The 19,661-nt window shown below is 37.2% G+C and overlaps 1 protein-coding gene across 26 annotated transcripts in view; it reads left to right on the top strand.

Moving 5' to 3' along the window:
* The window catches only part of ANK3 (ankyrin 3), a 701,719-nt gene that overhangs the window by 487,191 nt on the left and 194,867 nt on the right, over positions 1 to 19,661 (top strand). For all 26 annotated transcript variants that reach the window (XM_054521804.2, XM_054521780.2, XM_054521785.2 and 23 more), the window contains one exon: positions 6,135 to 6,233. In XM_054521804.2, coding sequence (XP_054377779.1) covers positions 6,135 to 6,233 — 99 coding nt within the window. The remainder of the gene's footprint in view (positions 1 to 6,134; positions 6,234 to 19,661) is intronic.

The raw sequence follows: 19,661 nt of genomic DNA on the forward strand, positions 1-19,661 counted from the left end.
TTCAAAACTCCAGGTTGAATTTGTTTTTATCCAAATGTTAATTGATGCTTCTTCTCACAAAGTGCATATAGATCTTTAACTCTAGCCATACTTAATATTCTACCTTAATGGGAAAAAAATTCATCATATTTTTAGGTACAGGATATTCTCAGATTCCTTCAAAGTTTACGTATTAGGGAAGTTAATGGCTAAGTTAAACCTCTCTGGGGCATTCAGAGTATGGAAAGCAAGGGATGAGAGTTGAAACAGATGGTGGTAGTGGGCTGCAAATTAGGCAATATTAAAATACAACCATTTTTCCACTGTACAAATGTACATGGTAGAAATTTTTTAGAAAAGCATGAAGAAGCAAAAAGTCATCTATAATCTCATTACTGAAAGAAATTGTTAACATTTGGATTAATATCTCACCGGGCGTGGTGGCTCATGCCTGTAATCCCAGCACACTGGGAGGCCAAGGTGGGCAATCACTTGAGGTCAGAAGTTCAAGACCAGCCTGGCCAACATGATGAAACATCATCTCTACTAAAAACACAAAAATTATTTGGGCATGGTGGTGGGCATCTGTAATCCCAGCTACTGAGGAGGCTGAGGTGGCAGAATCACTTGAACCTGGGAGATGGAGATTGCAGTGAGCTGAGATTGCGCTACTGCACTCCAGCCAGGGCAACAGCAAGACGCTGTCTCAAAAAACATTGACTGGGTGCGGTGGCTCACCCCTGTAATCCCAGCACTTTGGGAGGCCAAGGCAGGAGGATCACCTGAGGTTGGCAGTTCGAGACCAGCCTGACCAACATGGAGAAATCTCGTCTTTACTAAAAATACAAAATTAGCTGGGTGTGGTGGCGCATGCCTGTAATCCCAGCTACTCGGGAGGCTGAGGCAGGAGAATTGCTTGAACCCAGGAGGCAGAGGTTGTGGTGAGCCAAAATCATGCCATTGCACTCCAGCCTGGGCAGCAAGAGCAAAACTCTATCTCAAAAATAAAATAAAATAAAATAAAATAATATATATATATATATTCACACACACATATATATTTGGATCAATATATTTTAGAATGCATATATATTTATGTATAAAAATTGATCTTATTTTTCATAGTTTAATATCTTTAATAATATATCCATGTTTTCCATGTCATTAACTTATCACAGTATACCTTCAAATATGGTATGAGCCTGACAACAGTATAGTTCCAGTTCCTCCTTTTCATCTATGTGTGGTTGTTGTCATACGTTTTACTTTTGCATATATTATAAACCCCACAATTTGTTGTTTTGTCTTTACTTTGGACCATCCGTTATCTCTTTTATTTACCTTCATTTTTTGCCATTTCCAGAGCCCTTCATTTCTTGGTGCAGGCCTAAGTTTCTGTTTACTATCATATTCCTACTGTCTGAAGAACTTTGAACATTTTATGTATTGCAGGTCTGCTGATGATGAATTCTCTTAGCTTCTGTTTATCTTAAAAAGTCTTTATTTCTCCTTGAATTTTTTAAAGGTATTTTCATTTGGTGTGGAATTCTTATTTGACAGTCAGTATTTAAAGATGTCACTTCTTTTTTTCTGGATTGCATAATTTCTGATGAGGAGGCCACTCTACTTATTATCTTTGTTCTCTGTATGAGATGTGTCTTTTTTCCTTGGGCTACCATCAAGATTTTTCCTTCATATTTCATTTTCAGCAACTTGACTGTTGTGTCTAATTGGAGTTTGTTTATTGTTTATCTTGTTTGGTGTCTCCTGAGCTTTCTGGATTTGTATTTTTCTGCCTTTCATTACTCCAAGAAAATTCTTGACCATTCATTATCTCTTCAAATATGTCTTCTGTCTCATTCTATCTCTTCTGCTTATGCAGCTCTCATTAGCTGTTTTGTATCATCTCACACCTCTTGGAGGCTCTGTTCTTTCTTTTCCACTCTTTTTTCTCCTTAATGTTTTTATTTTAAATAACTTAAATGGACATATCTTTAAGTTCAGTGGATCCTGCCTCAACTGTGTGAAGTCTATTGAGGAGCCCAACAAAGGAATTTACTCTGATATTGCAATTTTTCTTATCAAGTGTTTCCATTTGACTCTTTGCTAAGATCCCATGCCTTTGCTGCAATTCCCTATCTTTTCATGCGTGTTGTTCCTACTAGACAGAACACTGGATATTGTGTGTAGAAGGGGAGAGATTGAGTTAAATAATATTTTTGCCTGGAAATAAGCATACTCATACTTTTTCTTCTGTGCTGCAAATGTGAGAGGTGGAGCCTGTTTAGGCAGGAGTTGAGCTGAGTTTACATTTTGTTTCAGGCTTCAGATTCCTCAGTGGAAGGCTGCCATTGCTTTCTGCTTGGGGTGGAGGCTGGGGCATCAGAGAATTTTGCTTAGTGTTAGTGCTCCACCCTGAGCTTTCTCTGCACACCTGCAGCACAGAGGAGGTCTCCCCACACTCCTGCCTTACCTCAGCAGTTGACTACTCTTGCTTGTTACTCTGTGCTAGGCTGGTGCTAGGGGTCGGGGGTCTTTCATGTAGGCTCAGACTCAGTCTTTAGGGTGTGTGTCTGGGTTCAAGGCTGGGTCCTTCTCCACATTCCTGCCCTTTCCACCACAGCGGCCAAACTCTGCCCTGTATGTATGGTTACGGATTTGAAGGCTCTTTGTACAAACTGCCAAATTGCATTCTAGCAAGCATGTACAAATTTACATTTCACCAGCAGTAAATGAGGGTTCTCTTAGGCAGGCTTTCTAGCTCTAACATCACTGAGTTTCTTTGATATGTGGGGATTTCTTAATTCTTTTGCTTGCTTGGACAGTGGAAGTGCAGCTCACAGCGTTACTCATAGTAGGGCACGATACATTTTTATTGGTTAGCTGAGGAATCAAAATATGAGTAGTCCATTGAGTGGCCCTGAGGTACCACTTTCATTTTGATTTGTTTCTTCTTCACAGGGGCATCCACGATGTGACTCAGGAATAGAAAGTGTTTGCATTTTAATGGAAGCTGCATTTGACAGAGATGAGAAGCTAGGGTTTTTAAACAAAGGTCTTCTGAATCCTGCCTGAAAATACCACAGCCTGAGGGTCTGGAAGCCCGAATTCTGATCCTGATTCTGCCTCTAATTACCTGTTTCTTAATCTGCAAATTACCAGTTCTGTGCCTCACTTTCTTTATCCAATGGGGTTAATGATATTTATCCTACTTCAGTGGATTGTTGTGAGGGTAAAATGAAATTACAGAAGTGCAGGCCCTTAACAACACTGTTTAAGTGCTGTAGAATATAAAGTATTTCTCTAGGAAGGGCCAGAGAGGTGGAGAAAATGTGAGAATTAGAAACTCAAGGCACCTTTTTGTCACTTACACAGCCACAGTATGAGAGAGTGCGTGAATACAGAAGAGAGTGAAATTAGAAACAGACTTCTTCCTCTTACTAAACTTAGCCTGTTTGTGGTAAAGGTTAATTAAGTCTTTCTCAACCAGTGAGGGCATAGTTTTAAAGGGAAACGGCATGCCAGCCCTTACTCACACTGGGAAGTGATGAGGTCTTCGTGTCACGTCCCACTTGGGGCTTAGTGAGCTCTCCTATTGGTCGGTGTTTCCTTTATTCCCAACCTGACCCTCCATCTGCTGTCTCAGCTCTAGAATTCATCCACTGTGCCGCTTGGGTCACAAGAGCAACACACACTTGTACTCAGAAAACAGACATAAGCAAGCAGATCTAAAAATCATCATGAAATTTATTTCCTTCTGCCAGCTTTCACTCAAACCAAATAGTCCTCCACACCAAAAAAAGACCACAGCGTGCACAATGGCACAGCCTATAGTTTCACTTCCTCTTTTGTAACCTGTTATACACAGTTGAAAGCTGTGCAGCTGCAAGCTGGTAGGCCTAGAGCAGGGGTCAGCAAACCACTGCCCACAGGCCAAATCCAGCGCACTGCCTGTTTTTATAAATAAAGTTTTAGAAACACAACCGCTCCCATTTCTTTACATATTGCATGTGCCTGTGGCTGCCTTTGTGCTACAATGGCAGAGTTCAGTAAATGCAAGAGACTGTATGGCCTGCAAAGCAGAATATATTTGCCATGTGGCCCTTTGCGGAAAAAGTTTGCCTGTACCCTGGGTAACAGCAATATTAGTCTGTTTACTTTCCGCCAGCATTACTAAGAGAAATTTGTTTTCCTCAGGTCTCTTTCTTCTTTCATTTAAGATTTATATTTTAGCATCTAAGAATAGTGAGCAAAGAGAATGTGCAACCTTTCCATCTGTGGAAAGGTTGTAAACCTAACCCTAACCCTACAACCATTAAAAGTGTTTAACTAGAAAAGTTTACATAAAATACAGGGAGAAAAGGACATGTTAAACAACTCCCCATGAGGACTCAATCAGTCAAATCCAGGTGTGGAAGAGTCTACACAATAAATTACCGAGTTTCTTCAATAAATAAATGAATGCAGGGGGGAAAAAGGTGGGATAGAGGAGCTGTGGAGATTAAGAAAGACTTAAAGGACTCAGCCTAATGCAATATGTCGACCTTCCAGCTTGAGCAGACTAATGGAGATAGTTGGAGATAATGGGAGAATTTGAACATGGAGGGGGTCTTGGGTGCTATAAAGGAATTATTTTTACTTTCTTCGTTATGATAATGGTATCGTGATTTTTTGAGATGTCCTCATCTGTTAGAGATAATTAAATTGCAGTATTTATGGGTAAAATAACATGATGCCAAGAATCTTCTTTCTCCTCTTCTTAAACTCCTTCAGAAAGAAAAAAAAAAACAGTAGGGAGCATAAAAGAAATAATATTGGCAAAAGGTTGATGTTTACTGAACCAGGGTAAGGAGCACTTGAAGTTCATTATGTTTTTTTGCCCAAACTTTGTGTATGTTGAAACTTTTCATTATTGTGTTTTTTAAAATCGTGCATTCAAGAGTTTAAGTGTTGAAGAGTTGAATCCTGGTTCTGCCAACTGTTTCTGCATGTGTAAAATGGGGATTGTAATTCAGATTATGTATGATGATATGAGGATTGTGAGAATTAAATGAGATAGTAAAGAGTTTAGCATAGTCCCTGACATGCAGGAAGTGATCAATACTTGATAGCTACTATATTGTTTCTGTTATCAAATTATAAATACATAATCCCTGTAAGCCTAGTTTACTTATGACGTAATTGATTCTTTGTGAACAACAGAACTTAAACTCATATTGCTGCTACACAAGAATAAGAAGCCAGGCATGGTGGTGCACACCTGTAGTTCCAGCTACTTGGGAGGCTGAGGCGAGAGGATCGTTGGAGCTCAGGAATTAGAGACCAGCCTAAGCAACATAGTGAGACTCTGTCACTTAAAAAGAAAAACAAAAACAAAAACAAAGACAAAACAAGAAATCAGGGAATTGTTTGCAATGTATGCGTACATTTCCTTGACAGTCTGGAAACAATCATAGCGCCTGTAAGATGCTTGGAGAGAAGAATAACTATGGTAGCCTACCACTGAAATCAAGGAGAACGCAATTAGAATTTCAGATAATCCTAACAATCTGGTTATTCTTCAAATATTTGTCAAATAAGAATTACAGTTGTCATGAGACTGCTAACAAATGCCTGTAAACAAATTTAAGCACCACGGGCATGGGAAGTTATGTGACTATGTATAGAAGTAACAGATTTTCCAGTTTGAGTACCTATTGTCTCTCCTTGACAACCTGATGCTCCCAACGGAACCTGGGAAAGGCTCCAAGTCACATGACACTCCTTTAAACTCAGTCTGTACTGACTTAATCAGCTACTTGTTAGTCAACCACTCACTAGCCAGTATGTATCACTCAAATTTATAGAAAAATACATTGACTTAAAAATGCAGGATTTTTGAGCAAAAACACAAATTATCACCTCATCCATCAGTCACCTCAAGTGATTGAAATAAATTAACTTGGACCCTGCCTCACAGATTCCCTTACAATTCATTCCTTTTTAAAGTCTCCTTCTGAAGAAAATTCCTGTCAGAAGTATTAGGAAGCACGCTGTTCATAAAGGATGTTTAGAAAAGAAGAAGGGGAAATGGGGATATGTTGGGGAAAGTTTAGAAAGGAACGTTTTGTTGAAACCAAAAATATCAAATCTGTACTTTTTCCTCTTCTTTCCAGAATGACATCACTCCTTTACATGTTGCATCAAAAAGAGGAAATGCAAATATGGTAAAACTATTGCTCGATCGAGGAGCTAAAATCGATGCCAAAACCAGGGTAAGTGTGCAACTTATGTACCTGCTTCTACTTCTATTCAGGAAGTAGGAATACTTTTCCCAATACCTTTGCACTGATACAACATGAGCTTTGTTTTCTGTTCTATTTGTTATAGTCTCTTGGAAAATGACTGCTACTTTTATTCTTTTTAAAATGGTATGGCCATCCATCTATATTTATAAATACTTAATTCACAGTTAAATGGTACCTGGCTTTAAAAGTTCTAGAGTTTTTGTTGCATTTAATTTTCAAGACACTGTAAGCTAAGCTATTCAGTCAGTTTGATACTAAAACTGCAAGTTATTCTATTTAAAAACAAATCTGTCTACCCTTGTGCACTCCTGGTAGAAATGTAAAATGATGTGACTGCTATGGAAAACAGTGTGGAACTTCCTCAAAAAAAATTAAAAATAGAGCTAACATATGATCCAGCAATCTCACTTCTGGGTATATGTCCAAAATAATTGAAAGCAGGATCTCAAAATATTTGCATAACCATGTTCATAGCAGCAATAGGCAAGAGGTAAAAGCAGCCCAAATGTTCATGGACAGATGAATGAATTTTAAAATTTTAAAATACAATGGAATATTATTTGGCCCTTAAAAAAGAAGGAAATCTTGTTCCATGCTACAGCATTGATGAACCTTGAGGACATTATGCTGAGGTGAAATATACCAGTAACAAAAGGACAAATACTTTATGATTCCACTTATATGAGACATCTAGAATAGTGAAAATCATGGAAACAGAAAGCAGTATGGTAGTTGGCAGGGACTGGGGGTAGAGGAACTAGTTATTTGATGGGTATAGAATTTTAGTTTTGCAAGATGAAAAAGTTCTAGAGATCTGTTACACAACAATGTGAATGTGGTTAACATTATTGAAGTGTCCGCTTATGGATTGTGAGGGTAAATTTTATGTTGTATGTATTTTACCACAATTAAAAATTTTTAAAGGCTGGGCCCAGTGGCTTACAACTATAATCCCAGCACTTTCAGAGGCCAAGGCAGGAGGATCATGTGAATCCAGGAGTTTGGGACCAGCCTGGGCAGCACAGCAAAACCTCTATCTCTACCAATAAAAGAGAACAAAATTAACTGGTAGTGGTGGCATGCACCTGTAGTCTTGGCTATACAACAGGCTGAGGCAGGAGGATCGCTTGAGCCCAGGAGTTCAAGGCTACAGTAGGCTTTGATCACACCTCAGCAACAGAGTGAGACCCTGTCTCTAAAACAAAACAAAACAACATTTTTTTAATTAAAAAATTATAAAAACCCACAAATATGTCTAATCTAGGTGTTCATGGCATGTTGCTTCTTTGGTGTGATGCATTGTGGGTAGGGGGAAAAACCAAGACTTAGAATCTGATTTGAATCCAAATTCTAAACTTAGCTAGCTGACTTAGGTAGGCTATTTAACTTTACTGATTGTACTTTCTCTATCTGAAAATAAAGAAAATTAATGGCCACCTTGTAGGGTTGTTGCAACGATCAAGATAATGTTTGTAAACTGCGCTGGCATAAAGTAGGCCAGAAATAAATTCTAGCCACTGCTAGTATATCTCAGAGCTCCAGTTAGTACTAAAGTTCTAGCCACGGGTTTTCTTATTCAATATTTCTTGTGCAAGAAGCAATCTAATCAAAAGACGGTCTCACCACAAACATCCATCTATCGAAGGGTTTTAAGTAGTTTTCTTGTAACTGCAACTCGTGCAATCCTGTGCTTCCCTCTTCTAAAAATTCTGATACCGTGTTCCTAAAACTGGCCTGGTAACCTCAGCTTAATTTCTGTAGTGCTTTGATTTACTACTTCATTTTTTATTCCTTGCATTTATTTACTCAACCAATAAATGATTGTTGAGTGTCTACTGTGGGCCAGACATAGCAGGTGACAGAGCAAGACACCTCAACACTTCCCCTGCCCTTATGAAACAAAAGGTCTAGTTTGTATTCTGTACTTGGACCGTAAGACAGCCCAGCCATAGGCAGGACACCCAGACTTCTTTTTCTTGATTACCATTGAACCTGGAAACCATGTATGTACCTTAAAAGAAACAAACTTTCTAAATAGGAAAAGGGAAAAAAAAGGAAGGCCGACCCCTAAATGACTGCTTTACTGGAGAGGTAAATTGAATATAGGTCTTATTGAACTGATTTTGCATCATTCCAGTAAGAAGCAATTTTCAGTATGTGAAGAATGCTAGAACCATTGCTTTAAACGGCAGGGGTCTTCTGCTAAGCTCAGGCTATTTAAGGAGTTGTAAGGAATAAAAAGTAGAGATGCATTGCATCTGTTGCCTGATTATCACATGGAGGAAAAGGAACATTTGTAAAGAGGAGGAATCTTTGCAAAGGGGAATGAGGGTTACCAAGACACGCAGAAAAGAGAAGCTTGAAGAGGCGCCTGGATATACAGATTTCAGTTGGTATATGGATTGGAAATTACCTTATTTCTCTCTCTCTTGATATAGTCAATCAACAGAACAGCAAAATGATTTGTCAGTCATTTTTCATGATTTGTCAAACACTTACATGTCCTATTTGGTTCAACGGGAGGAGAAAAGGATACATAGGAAGTTCAGGCCCCATCTTTAGAGGGCATAGACGGTCACAGGGGAGGGCCAGGAGAAAAACATACAAATTCCTCTGCATGAAAGTACCAAAGATAGGAAATAATCTACATAGGCAAAGTTTGAGATGCAACTTGGTTTCTGTGCCACTTTGCCTCCCTGTTCCGAAGGGCTGTCTTATTTTCGACAAAGATACAGATTCCTTTGTATCTCCCATTCAGTTTTGACTTGGATTTACATTCCTCCTGTATTATGTGAAGGAAAGACATGGAGAACCAGAGAACAGAAAAAGCCTGACATTCTTCTGCAGTTGTCCTGAATGGAAAGGGTTGGGGGAAGGGTGTCAGTTGGGCACAGACTGAATTTCTGGCAGACTAAATGGGAGAAATTATAGTATATACCCAAAATATGTAAACTGTTTTGCGTTCTCTTCATCAAAATGTCCCTTCTCTCCTGCTGAAATGATGAAGTAGTGATTGGGTGTGTGGGTGAAAGGGAAGGAGTGGGCTAAAATGTCAGAAAGCCATGGGGGCAAGCCTAAAAACAGAAAGGAGAATTTGTCACAAAAACAAGTTCTAACTACCCAGTCCAGTAGCCCCTGAGAAAATAGATACCGTTATCTACCCATCTGCCTCCCACCAAGTACTTACTATTGTGGCAACCTTGCTTGCATTCAATAAATCTGATCTGGTACACACTTATCCCCCGTGTTTTAGAGGCAGGAAAGCATCACTGGATTTCACCTCAGAGGACAGCACTGTAAGGGACCTTGTTCCTATTGCTCTGTGCCCTGCCTGGGTGCTCACAGAATAGAGGATTCAGTTTAAAAGAAGATTCTTAGAGCTCTTTCATTCAAGGATGTAAACTTGAATTGTGTTCAGTGTAATTTAGGTAGGATCAGAGCAAGATATTACCAGCTGGAAAGGCAGATGAGTGAATTTAATTTCACCCTAGTGCCTGATCTGTAATCTTAAGCGTGACTAGCAAGTAGTGAAATTGTGACCTGAGAAAAGTTCACCCTCCTGAGTCATAGTTTTCCAGCCAGTACAGATAGAAAGTTGTTCCTGACGATCTCACTCTCTCAGCTGGAAGGGCACTGGAAATTGTAATTTTAAGAATAATTAGTTATTGTAAAATTTAGGATGATTGCACATGAATCTTCTTGGAAGTGTTTAGCTAAGATATGATGAGTTACAGACCCTTCAGGTTTCTTTTTTTTTTTTTTTTTTTAAGATGGAGTCTCGCTCTGTCGGTCGCCCAGTCTGGAGTGCAGTGGCGCAATCTCGGCTCACTGCAAGCTCCACCTCCTGGGTTCAAGCCATTCTCCTGCCTCAGCCTCCCGAGTAGCTGGGACTACAGGCGCCCGACACCATGCCTGGCTACTTTTTGTATTTTTAGTAGAGACGGGGTTTCACCGTGTTAGCCAGGATGGTCTTGATCTCCTGACCTCGTGATCTGCCCGCCTCGGCCTCTCAAAGTGCTGGGATTACAGGCATGAGCCACCGCACCCGGCCCCCAGACCCTTCATGTTTCTATTTACCTCATTTCAGGAAAGTCTTTTCCATTTTCCCAGCTCCATAATGCTAATTAATATCAACTGGCTTGTTAACTCATGTTCCTGTTGATAGTAAGTATATAGAGAATCTCTGTCATAGTGGTGGGACATGTGCTGAGATATAAACACCTATCAAGGCATATTTGTCAATCTGGTCTATATGCAGCTTTCTAATTTTAAAATGATTTATGTAGTTCGTTTTTTCAACAAGATCACAATGGCTTCGTTTCTTGATAGACTAAAATGTTTTGCTAAGAATGGCCCCTATTTCTTTCCACTGAATTCTTCCCTCTTTAAAGCTAGCGTGAGTATTTGGTACATGTTGAAGGAAGATACTTTGCAATGGATGGTCTCTTATCATTTTTAGTTTGCTCTGCATCAATTCACAGACCAATCAGAGACTCAATATAGACCCTAAATCAGAACCATTTTGAGACTTGAGTTCTCTATCTCTTTTCACTGACTCCTCTCCATCTGATAATAAAAGCAGCTATACTTGTATTTAGTGCTTCAGAGAAGATGCAGAATCCCCGGTAGTGTTGGTAATAACAATACTCTCACTGCCAGAATGTTACACTAACTGTGCCCCTCCCAACTTCTAGCCTTTCTAGCAAGTTGCCACTGCCTGCATCCTCAGAGAAACCCATTACCACAGTATTACTTGCAAAGCTACACCTTGACTCTAAGATGCACGTGGTCATCTTAGTGTCTGTCACACTTAGCATACTTAGCACACTTCCTGGTGCATATTAAATGCCTAATAAGTGTTTGCTGAATATATTGAAATAAGATATACTTCTTAATATTACATTTGTCAAAACATCTTTATTTACTTGACTTTATACTGGTCGTATGGTAATGTTATTTTTCCACTGAAGTTAATGGCATCCGGTTTATGTACAAGAATAGAGAAGTATTTATGCTCAGGTAGATGAAGTGTTTTCAAGGCACTTCCAATCTGTCAATTGTTAAATTTTTACTGCCTGGGAAGGTGTCAGGGGACATTTGGATGTACTATAATTTCAGCCCATGCTTTCCCAGAAATGTAACTTGGTTCTGTTTCTCAGGTTAAATACTAAGAAAAAAGAATTATTGATACTGACTTTTGCTTTTGATTCTATTTCCAGGGATGTGATTGTCCAAAGTTAAAAATAAATCCTTGAATAAAATATTAAATATTTCAAAGTCATAGAATAGTCTCTCCGAAAAAGAAATTCTAAAACAATACTTCCTCCTTGAGTTCTAAAATAGATATGTTGACAAGAACATTAGAAATAGTGAAGAAGACCCTGGGTTTCTATATTAGTTGAAACTAGCCTGAAAATGTTTCTTCATGTCATATAAAAATATATCAATTTTTTCATTTTTATGTCAAAAATATTACAAGTTAATTGAAAATATTTATTTAGGGTAAAAGAAGGACCAGTAATCATGAAATGCCACTAGCTTTCAAAACACAAGAGAATATCTTTGAAGGAAAGAATGTTTTTTACAGTTGCAAAGCATTCTGAGAACATGGAGGGAGCATCTTTTGTTTTATTTTTCTCCCTCTCCTAATGTTTTTACACTACATTTTAAACCTCATTTCCCTTGCCAAATTAGAGATCTAAAAGTATTATGGCAAAAATCACAACTGTTGTTGCACCAACCTAATAAATGTCGTGTGCCTGGTTCTGTTGAAGAGTCAACAAAATAGGCTCAGGACAGTTTTATTTTAGATAATTGCTATGTGGTTCCAAGTGCTAATGGTCAGAATGTTGTCTGCTTTTTCTCCTACTTTTTCTTAATGTATGTTGGTAATGCTCACACCTAATTTTTTTTTTAAATAGCTCTACATCAGTTAGACACAAAATTACCCTATAGCTGTCAACTATAACCATCTTTAATTACCCTCCTTCCTCAAAGGAAAGATAAAGATAAAAGAAGTTATTAGTGTTTTGTAAATTGTGAATATTAAATTGTTTCATACATGTAACATCTTATAAGAAGCATATAAAAGTACCTTTGTATGTTTGAAACCTTTTTTTTTTTTTTTTTGAGACAGAATCTCACTCTGTCACCCAGGCTGGAGTGTAGTGGTGCAATCTCAGCTCACTGCAACCTCCGCCTCCCGAGTTCAAGTGAGTCTTGTGCCTCAGTCTCCTGAGTAGCTGGGATTACAGGCACACACCACCTCACCTAGCTAATTTTTGTATTTTTAGTAGAGACAGGGTTTCACCATATTGGCCAGGCTGGTCTCGAACTCTTGACCTCGTGATCCACCCACCTCGGCCTCCCAAAGTGCTGGGATTACAGGCATGAGCCACTACGCTGGGCTGAAATCATATTTTATAGTAGGTTATTCAATATCTACCAACTGGAAAGTCAAGAATTCTCTCAAGTATTCATAGAAGAAATATTCATACGTGGTGCATGATAGAAAGAAATACAAACTATGATGGCGTAATATGCAGAGGTCACGTATCCTGTTTTTATTCAAATGTATGAGAGTTCTGGCATTAAGTTAGGATGGAATAGCTTGCATTGGACTAAGCCTTCTGCTGAGAAAAATCATCAGCTCTGGACAAAACCAAGCTGCTGTAAGTTCCAGATTATTTATAACATATCATACATAATACCCAGTATGTAATTTTAAAACTGCTAAACAAAGTCAACTGGAAAATATGACCTACAGTCAAAAGAAAAGTTAGATAATAGAGACAAACCCACAGATGACTCCACTGTTGAAATTTGCTGAATTTAAAATAACTAAGATAAATAGGTTAAGCTATAGGAGAAACAAGTATAATGTGGGGGAAAGAACCAGATGGAAATCCTAAGATTGAAAAACACAATATCAGAAATATTTTAAAAATCATTACATGGGGTAAACAACAGATTGAATACAAAGGAAAAAAAAATGGAGGACTTGAACACAAGTCATAGAAATCATCCATACTAAAGCACAGAAAGAAAAAAGATTAGAAATCAAATACACTGCTATGTCAGTAACCTGTGGAATAATAGCAAGTCGACTAAATCTATACAATGTAGTCCAACAGGCAAAGGAGAAAGAGAATGGGGCATAAAATAAGTTTATATTTACTTCCAAATTTGATCATAAACTGCAGCACTCAAATCAAGGAATCTTAGCATACCCCAAAGAGGATAAATACAAAGAAAACCACACAGAGTCATATCACACAAAATCAAAAAATCAAAAAGAAAAAAATTTAAGTAGCCAGAGAAAAAGACATATCATCAATGGGAAAGACAATTATAAGAATGTTATCTGACTTCTCATCAGAAACACTGAAGGTCAGAAAATTGTGGGCCACCTTTAAAGTGCTGAATGAAAAATATCTAGCAATCTACTTATATAGATTGATATAAATATCTAGTAAAAAAGGTATTTATATCTACTAAAAATTATATTTACGTAATAAAAGCAAAACAAAGACTGTTTCATACAAGCAAAAGCTGACATAACTGTGTTACCATCAGGCCCATACTAACTAAAATACTGAAGAAATTTCTTCCATCTAAGGGAAATGATACCAAAAAGAAAACTGCATCTACATAAAGGAAAGAAGAGCTAGAAGTGGTAAATATGTGGATACAATAAAATATTATTCTTCTTAAGTTCTTTAAAAGTCAATTGTTGAAGCAAAAATATCAATCTGTTGTGAGGTCTATAATATATAATAGTATGTAGAAATAAAATATATAGCACAAAAGATAAAACTAATAGTGTAAATATAATTATAATATTGCAGAATTCTCATTATACATAAAGTGGTATATTAATTCAGTATATATGTAATAATAACATTACTTTATAATATACTATTTATATAATGAATACTATGTATTTTATATACTATATAATATAGTATATTATGTTATACTATATTATAATATAATTTATTATGCTATATTATACTATATTATCTATATTATATATAATATATATACTGACTTTTGCTTTTGATTATATATAGTATATATACTATATTATATATACTATGTATATATTTTGATTATATACATAGTATACTATATTTTATAGTGTGTTATATATTATATATTATATAGTATGTTATATATTATGTTATACTATATTATACTATAATTTATTATGCTAAAATTTGCTATATTATATATACTATATAATATAGTATATATACATAGAATATATAGTATTACATATATAATACTATATATTACCACATATAGTATATAATATATACTATATATTACAATAAATAGTATTTAGATATATACTATATCCTCTATATTATATATAACATATATGATATACACTCTCTATTATATATAATATACAATTGTCTTATTACATTATAGGAATTACAATTTGTAATATTATAATATTCACACTAGTAAGTTAAAGATACACATTTTAATTTATAAAACAACTATCCCCCCAAAAAATAATTTAACTAAAAAAATCAGAAGATAGCCAATGATATATATGATGTTTCAATGATTAGAATACTAGATAATTCCAACACAAAAGGAGACAAGAAAGGAGGAACAATAAACACAAAGAACAGAGTGGAAAACTACAATACAAATAACATAAGGGTGTGTTCTAGTCTCAGAATGAAGGCTGTAGTTTTCCAAGTAGAGAGGACACAAAAGGATTTTACCTTATTTTCCTTTAAACATACAGGTGGTATGGCAGTAGAACAAGGAAGCTAATTAATATATTTTCCTTCCTACATATAAAAGGCAGAAATGAACTCTTGATCTTAAATAGAACTTATTTGACTGCTTATATTTTTTTGAAGAGGTTGCTTGGCATAGTAGAAGGAACCTAGTCCTTCAAAGGGAGGCAATCCTGAATGTAAATTCTAATTCTATCTATTTACTCTATGTACTTGCCATGTGACCTTCAGTAGGTACATGAATCCCCTGGAGCAGTTTTCTCATCTATAAATGTAACTACTGACGCTTTTCTTATAGAATTGCTGCAAAGATTAAATAAGATCACAATTATAATGAGCCTATAACATAGAGGACATTCAAAAAATTTTATTTCACCTCTTAGGCTATCTCGGTAACTGCCTAACACACAAAAAAATGAGGACACAGTCCAAATTTTTGGTGAAAATGCCAATATGAAATAGCTTTGCTGGCTGGGTGTGGTGGCTCATGCCTGTAATCCTAGCACTTTTGGAGGCTGACGTGAGAGGATTGCTTGAGGCCAGGAGTTTGAGACCAGCATGGCCAACTTGGTGGAACCCCATCTCTACAAAAAATGTAAAAATAACTGGAAGTGGTGGGGCATGCCTGTAATCCCAGCTACTTGGGAGGCTGATGCATGAGAGTTGCTTGAACCCAGAGGGCAGAGGTGGCAGTGAGCTGAGATTGTGCCATTACACTCCAGCCTGGGTGACAGCAAGACTTTTGTCTCAAAAAAAAAAAAGAAAGAAAAAGAAACAAAAGAAAAGAGCTTAGCTATTAGACTGTAAATGATGCCCTTTAGTTTATCTTTCACTATCATCATAGCTCTCTTCTCTTGAAGGACTCTCTACATTTTTTTCATTGTTTTCAGTTTTTAATTAAAGATTATATCCTGTTCTACAGCCATGATCTATCTGTAGAGTTCTCTCTGCTTGAATTCCTTTTCTTTCTCTAGAGTGAGGAGTTTGTATTTATTTATTTATTTTGCTGGTGAAAAAGAAAAGAAAGAAAGAGTATCCTAAAGGATACAAATCAAAATAAATATCTCTTCTTGAAAATATTTCCCAAACCACGAATTTGTGTCACTTCAGTGACACTGAGCAAATTTGACCTGCTAAAGACACATTCTGGTTTCATAGTCCTAGGTGTGATGCCTTAATATCCTGCTTCATGCTTTTCAGAAAAATCAGACTGGAAAGTCTTTTGACCTTCGCGTGTACAAGGATTTGCTCTTAGGCTAACATGAGAGCATTCTGTCCAGCGAGTAACGTGCAGTTCCCCTCCTCACTAATAAGATTACTGTCACTAAAATGAAATATGAGATCTGGACCAGCCAGTTTGTGTTGCTTTAGAATTCTGCCCAAGGGAAACTTGTTCATTATGTGAGTGCTTTAAAAATCAAGGGAATTGGAAAATATTACTAACCCCATGCAATTTCATTTCCCTTCTGTAATGTTACTATGGCAACTCAGCATCCCTCTCCTTCTCTCCTGTCCAACTGCATATGTTGCCTTTCTTGAGGCACCCCCTCCCTCAATCCCCCGAAATTGCCTTTGTCTAGCGTTTTTCAACTGGAGATCAACACTATTCTATGCAGTTGAAAAACTGCTTTTTGGTCTACAGCTCATTCTAAGTGACTTTGTTCATTAATTATAAATTTCTAGGGGTTGGAAGCAGTAAGAATCCTTATTCCACATCAAAAAAAAAAAAGCGTGGCTCTAATTTTAGGGAAATGAATATGCCAGTTCTCTGCTACATTGCAAAGCACAGTATCAACCATAGCTCTTTTATTATGCTTATTAGTATTCTGAGTAGAAAAAGGAAATCTTATTTAGAGCAAATTCTGAAAGCTAAGAGACTTAGTCACATCCTTAAATCAAATCCCAATTTACAAGTCACTTATTCTATTGAGAATTTTACTTTTCTGGAAAAATAAGGTATTTTAATAGTGCTACTGAAGTAGACAAAATGAGTCTACTCTTAAACAAAAAGGATAACAAGGAAAATAATTTTAAACAACTAACTAGAAAATATTTTTTTTAACTAGCCTGAAAACACATTCATTCACTCACTCCATTCATTCATTTACTCAGTAATTTTTATTAGGCAACTTTCATGGACATAGTACTAAATTACCTCCTCTGTAAGATTCATTTATCCCTTAAGCTGGTAATCTTGTCCTCAGAGATAAACTACTGTTAAATTAAAAAATTATTCATGATACTTGTAAGAAAACAGTAAAGCTGACTTTATCCGAAGGGGGCTACTACAAAGGAATTTTATAGTAGTAAAGAGATCTAGCTCAACTCTGAATACAGCAAGTAAAGGTGGGAATTTATAGCCAAGGAGTAAGGTGTGAGGTCAGTAAGTAGAAAATTACTAAGAGGAAATGTCAAGGGTAGGAGCAATTCTGGCTGAACTGACTTGACAAGATTATTGCCAAAGGCAGGTCAGATTGATAAGAGAGGCAGGGTGGGAGATAAGGAATTTGATCTAATAGTAAGGGTTGGGATTTTCATTAAACTGATTCAGTAGGAGTCTTGCTAAAACTGAACTAAGCAGACACTAACATATGGAAGGCCAAAAGTCTAGATGAGAAGAGAATTCAGAGAAGGTTGACTAGAGTTAAGTCAAGGAAGAGCATATTTGTCACTAGAAATATTTATGTGTGCCCACAGGTAAAGAAAATATTAGGTAAAAAGTTATAGATCCCCCAAAAGAGGTATAGAAAATAAGACAGGAGTCTGGAAGGTAGAAAGATTCCATTTAATTTGTGAAAAGGTTTCAAAGAAATGCTCTGCTCTAAGATAGTAAGGATCCTGTAGGAAGTGGGAAGGGAACTCTCAGGTACATGAAGTGGTGTGAGCAAGGCAGTAAAACAAGAAAAGGAGGGACTCTTACAAGAAGCTGCAGAGAGTTTGTTAATTGCAGTATAAGTTAAGGGAATCAGGAAAGGCCAAGTTGGACCAAGTATAGCAGGAACTGATTTTAGATGACTTTGAAGGCTAACTTGAAGAATTTAGACTTGACTGAGGAGTAACTGTGAATGACAGTTAGTGAAGATCATTTTGAGCAGAATGGCACCCTAAATCAGAACCGTGTGTCAGGAAAGTGAGTGATAGGCCACACCAGCTTCAAAGCCAAAGAAATGAGTTCAAAATTTATTTTTTTTAACCAAAAAGTAGGAGTGAAGTAGAACAAATGCCTGCTAGTTTTCCTCCTCTTTTTTTTTTTAAACTGAATTAAGTGTGAATCATTAAATGGCAGGTACTTTTCAGTCCCACTGTGGATCAGCTGGTCTTGCCTGTCTTCATGACTGCAAGAACTGTGATGCTAATTAAAGATCTTACATTCACCCTAGGCACTCATTTTCCACTGACCTGCCAATGTCCCAGCAGCTGGGCCAGCACTGCCTGTGCAGCCAGGCAGTCGCATCATTGATATCTTGTGCAGCTTCCTGATGAGGCATCCCTCCTGCAGCAATTTTGGCTACATGCCTTTGAAAAGAGCCAGACTGAATCTGTAGAAGATCCAAAGGAGACTGACACTTGAAGTCAGTGTTTAAAATAATACAAGGAAAACTACAGTTGAAAGAGTTGTGCTTCAGGTAGCTCTTTGCAGTTCAGCTAGAAGTGATGAGTTGTACCTTGGGGAAACAGCTGACTTTGTCATGGAAGCAAGGTGATTAAAGGAACAATGGCTAAAGAATATAACACTTCACAGCTCTTCCGCTGGTGAAATGTCACCTTTCCCTACTGAGTCTTTAGACGCCACATGTTGTTAGTAAACAAACATCAGAGATCAGAGGTAGCAGCTTCTGAATGTAGCTAAGGGAAGGCTAAGAGTGGCTGCAAGTGTGAGCACAGGGACTTTGCCTTAGTAACCTCTCTGAAGACATGCCTTGATTGTCTTATAGAGCCAGCACTCATAGTCCAAGCCTCATTCTAAATTTGGTGCGTGCAGCCTTGGATGAGTAATTTCACTTCTTTGAACCGGAGTCTCTATTTATCAAATAAATATTATACTCTTATAGGACTAATCATGAGGATATAATAATATGATGTCTTGGATTTGCTTCAAAATAATACAAGAAAAGGGTTTGACTTTTGGTCAGGATATAGACGAGTCATGACTGACCATGGGGTGACAATTGTTGAAGCTGAGTTAGGTACCCAGAGGTTTGTTATAATATTCTGTCTATTTTAATCTGCAATATGTTTGAAATTTTTTATAATTAAAACTTTTTTTGAAAAGACAAAAATCAAGCCAGGCACGATGGCTCACGCCTGTAATCCCAGCTCTTTGGGAGACTGAGGTGGGCAGATCACCTGAGGTCAGGAGGTTGAGACTAGCCTGGACAACATGGTGAAACCCAGTCTCTACTAAAAATACAAAAATTAGCCAAGCATGGTGGCAGGCACCTGTAATCCCAGCTACTCAAGAGGCTGAAGCAGGAGAATCGCTTGAACCCAGAAGGCGGAAGTTGCCGTGAGCTGAGATCGCGCTATTGCACTCCACCCTGGGTGATAAAGCGAGACTCCATCTCAAAAAAAAAAAAAAAAAAAAAAAAAAAAAAAAAAAAAAAAGGCAAATTCAACAAAAAATGTGTATCTGTAA

This window comes from Pongo abelii, chromosome 8 (genome assembly GCF_028885655.2).
Source record: "Pongo abelii isolate AG06213 chromosome 8, NHGRI_mPonAbe1-v2.0_pri, whole genome shotgun sequence".
NCBI classification, from domain to species: Eukaryota; Metazoa; Chordata; class Mammalia; order Primates; family Hominidae; genus Pongo; species Pongo abelii.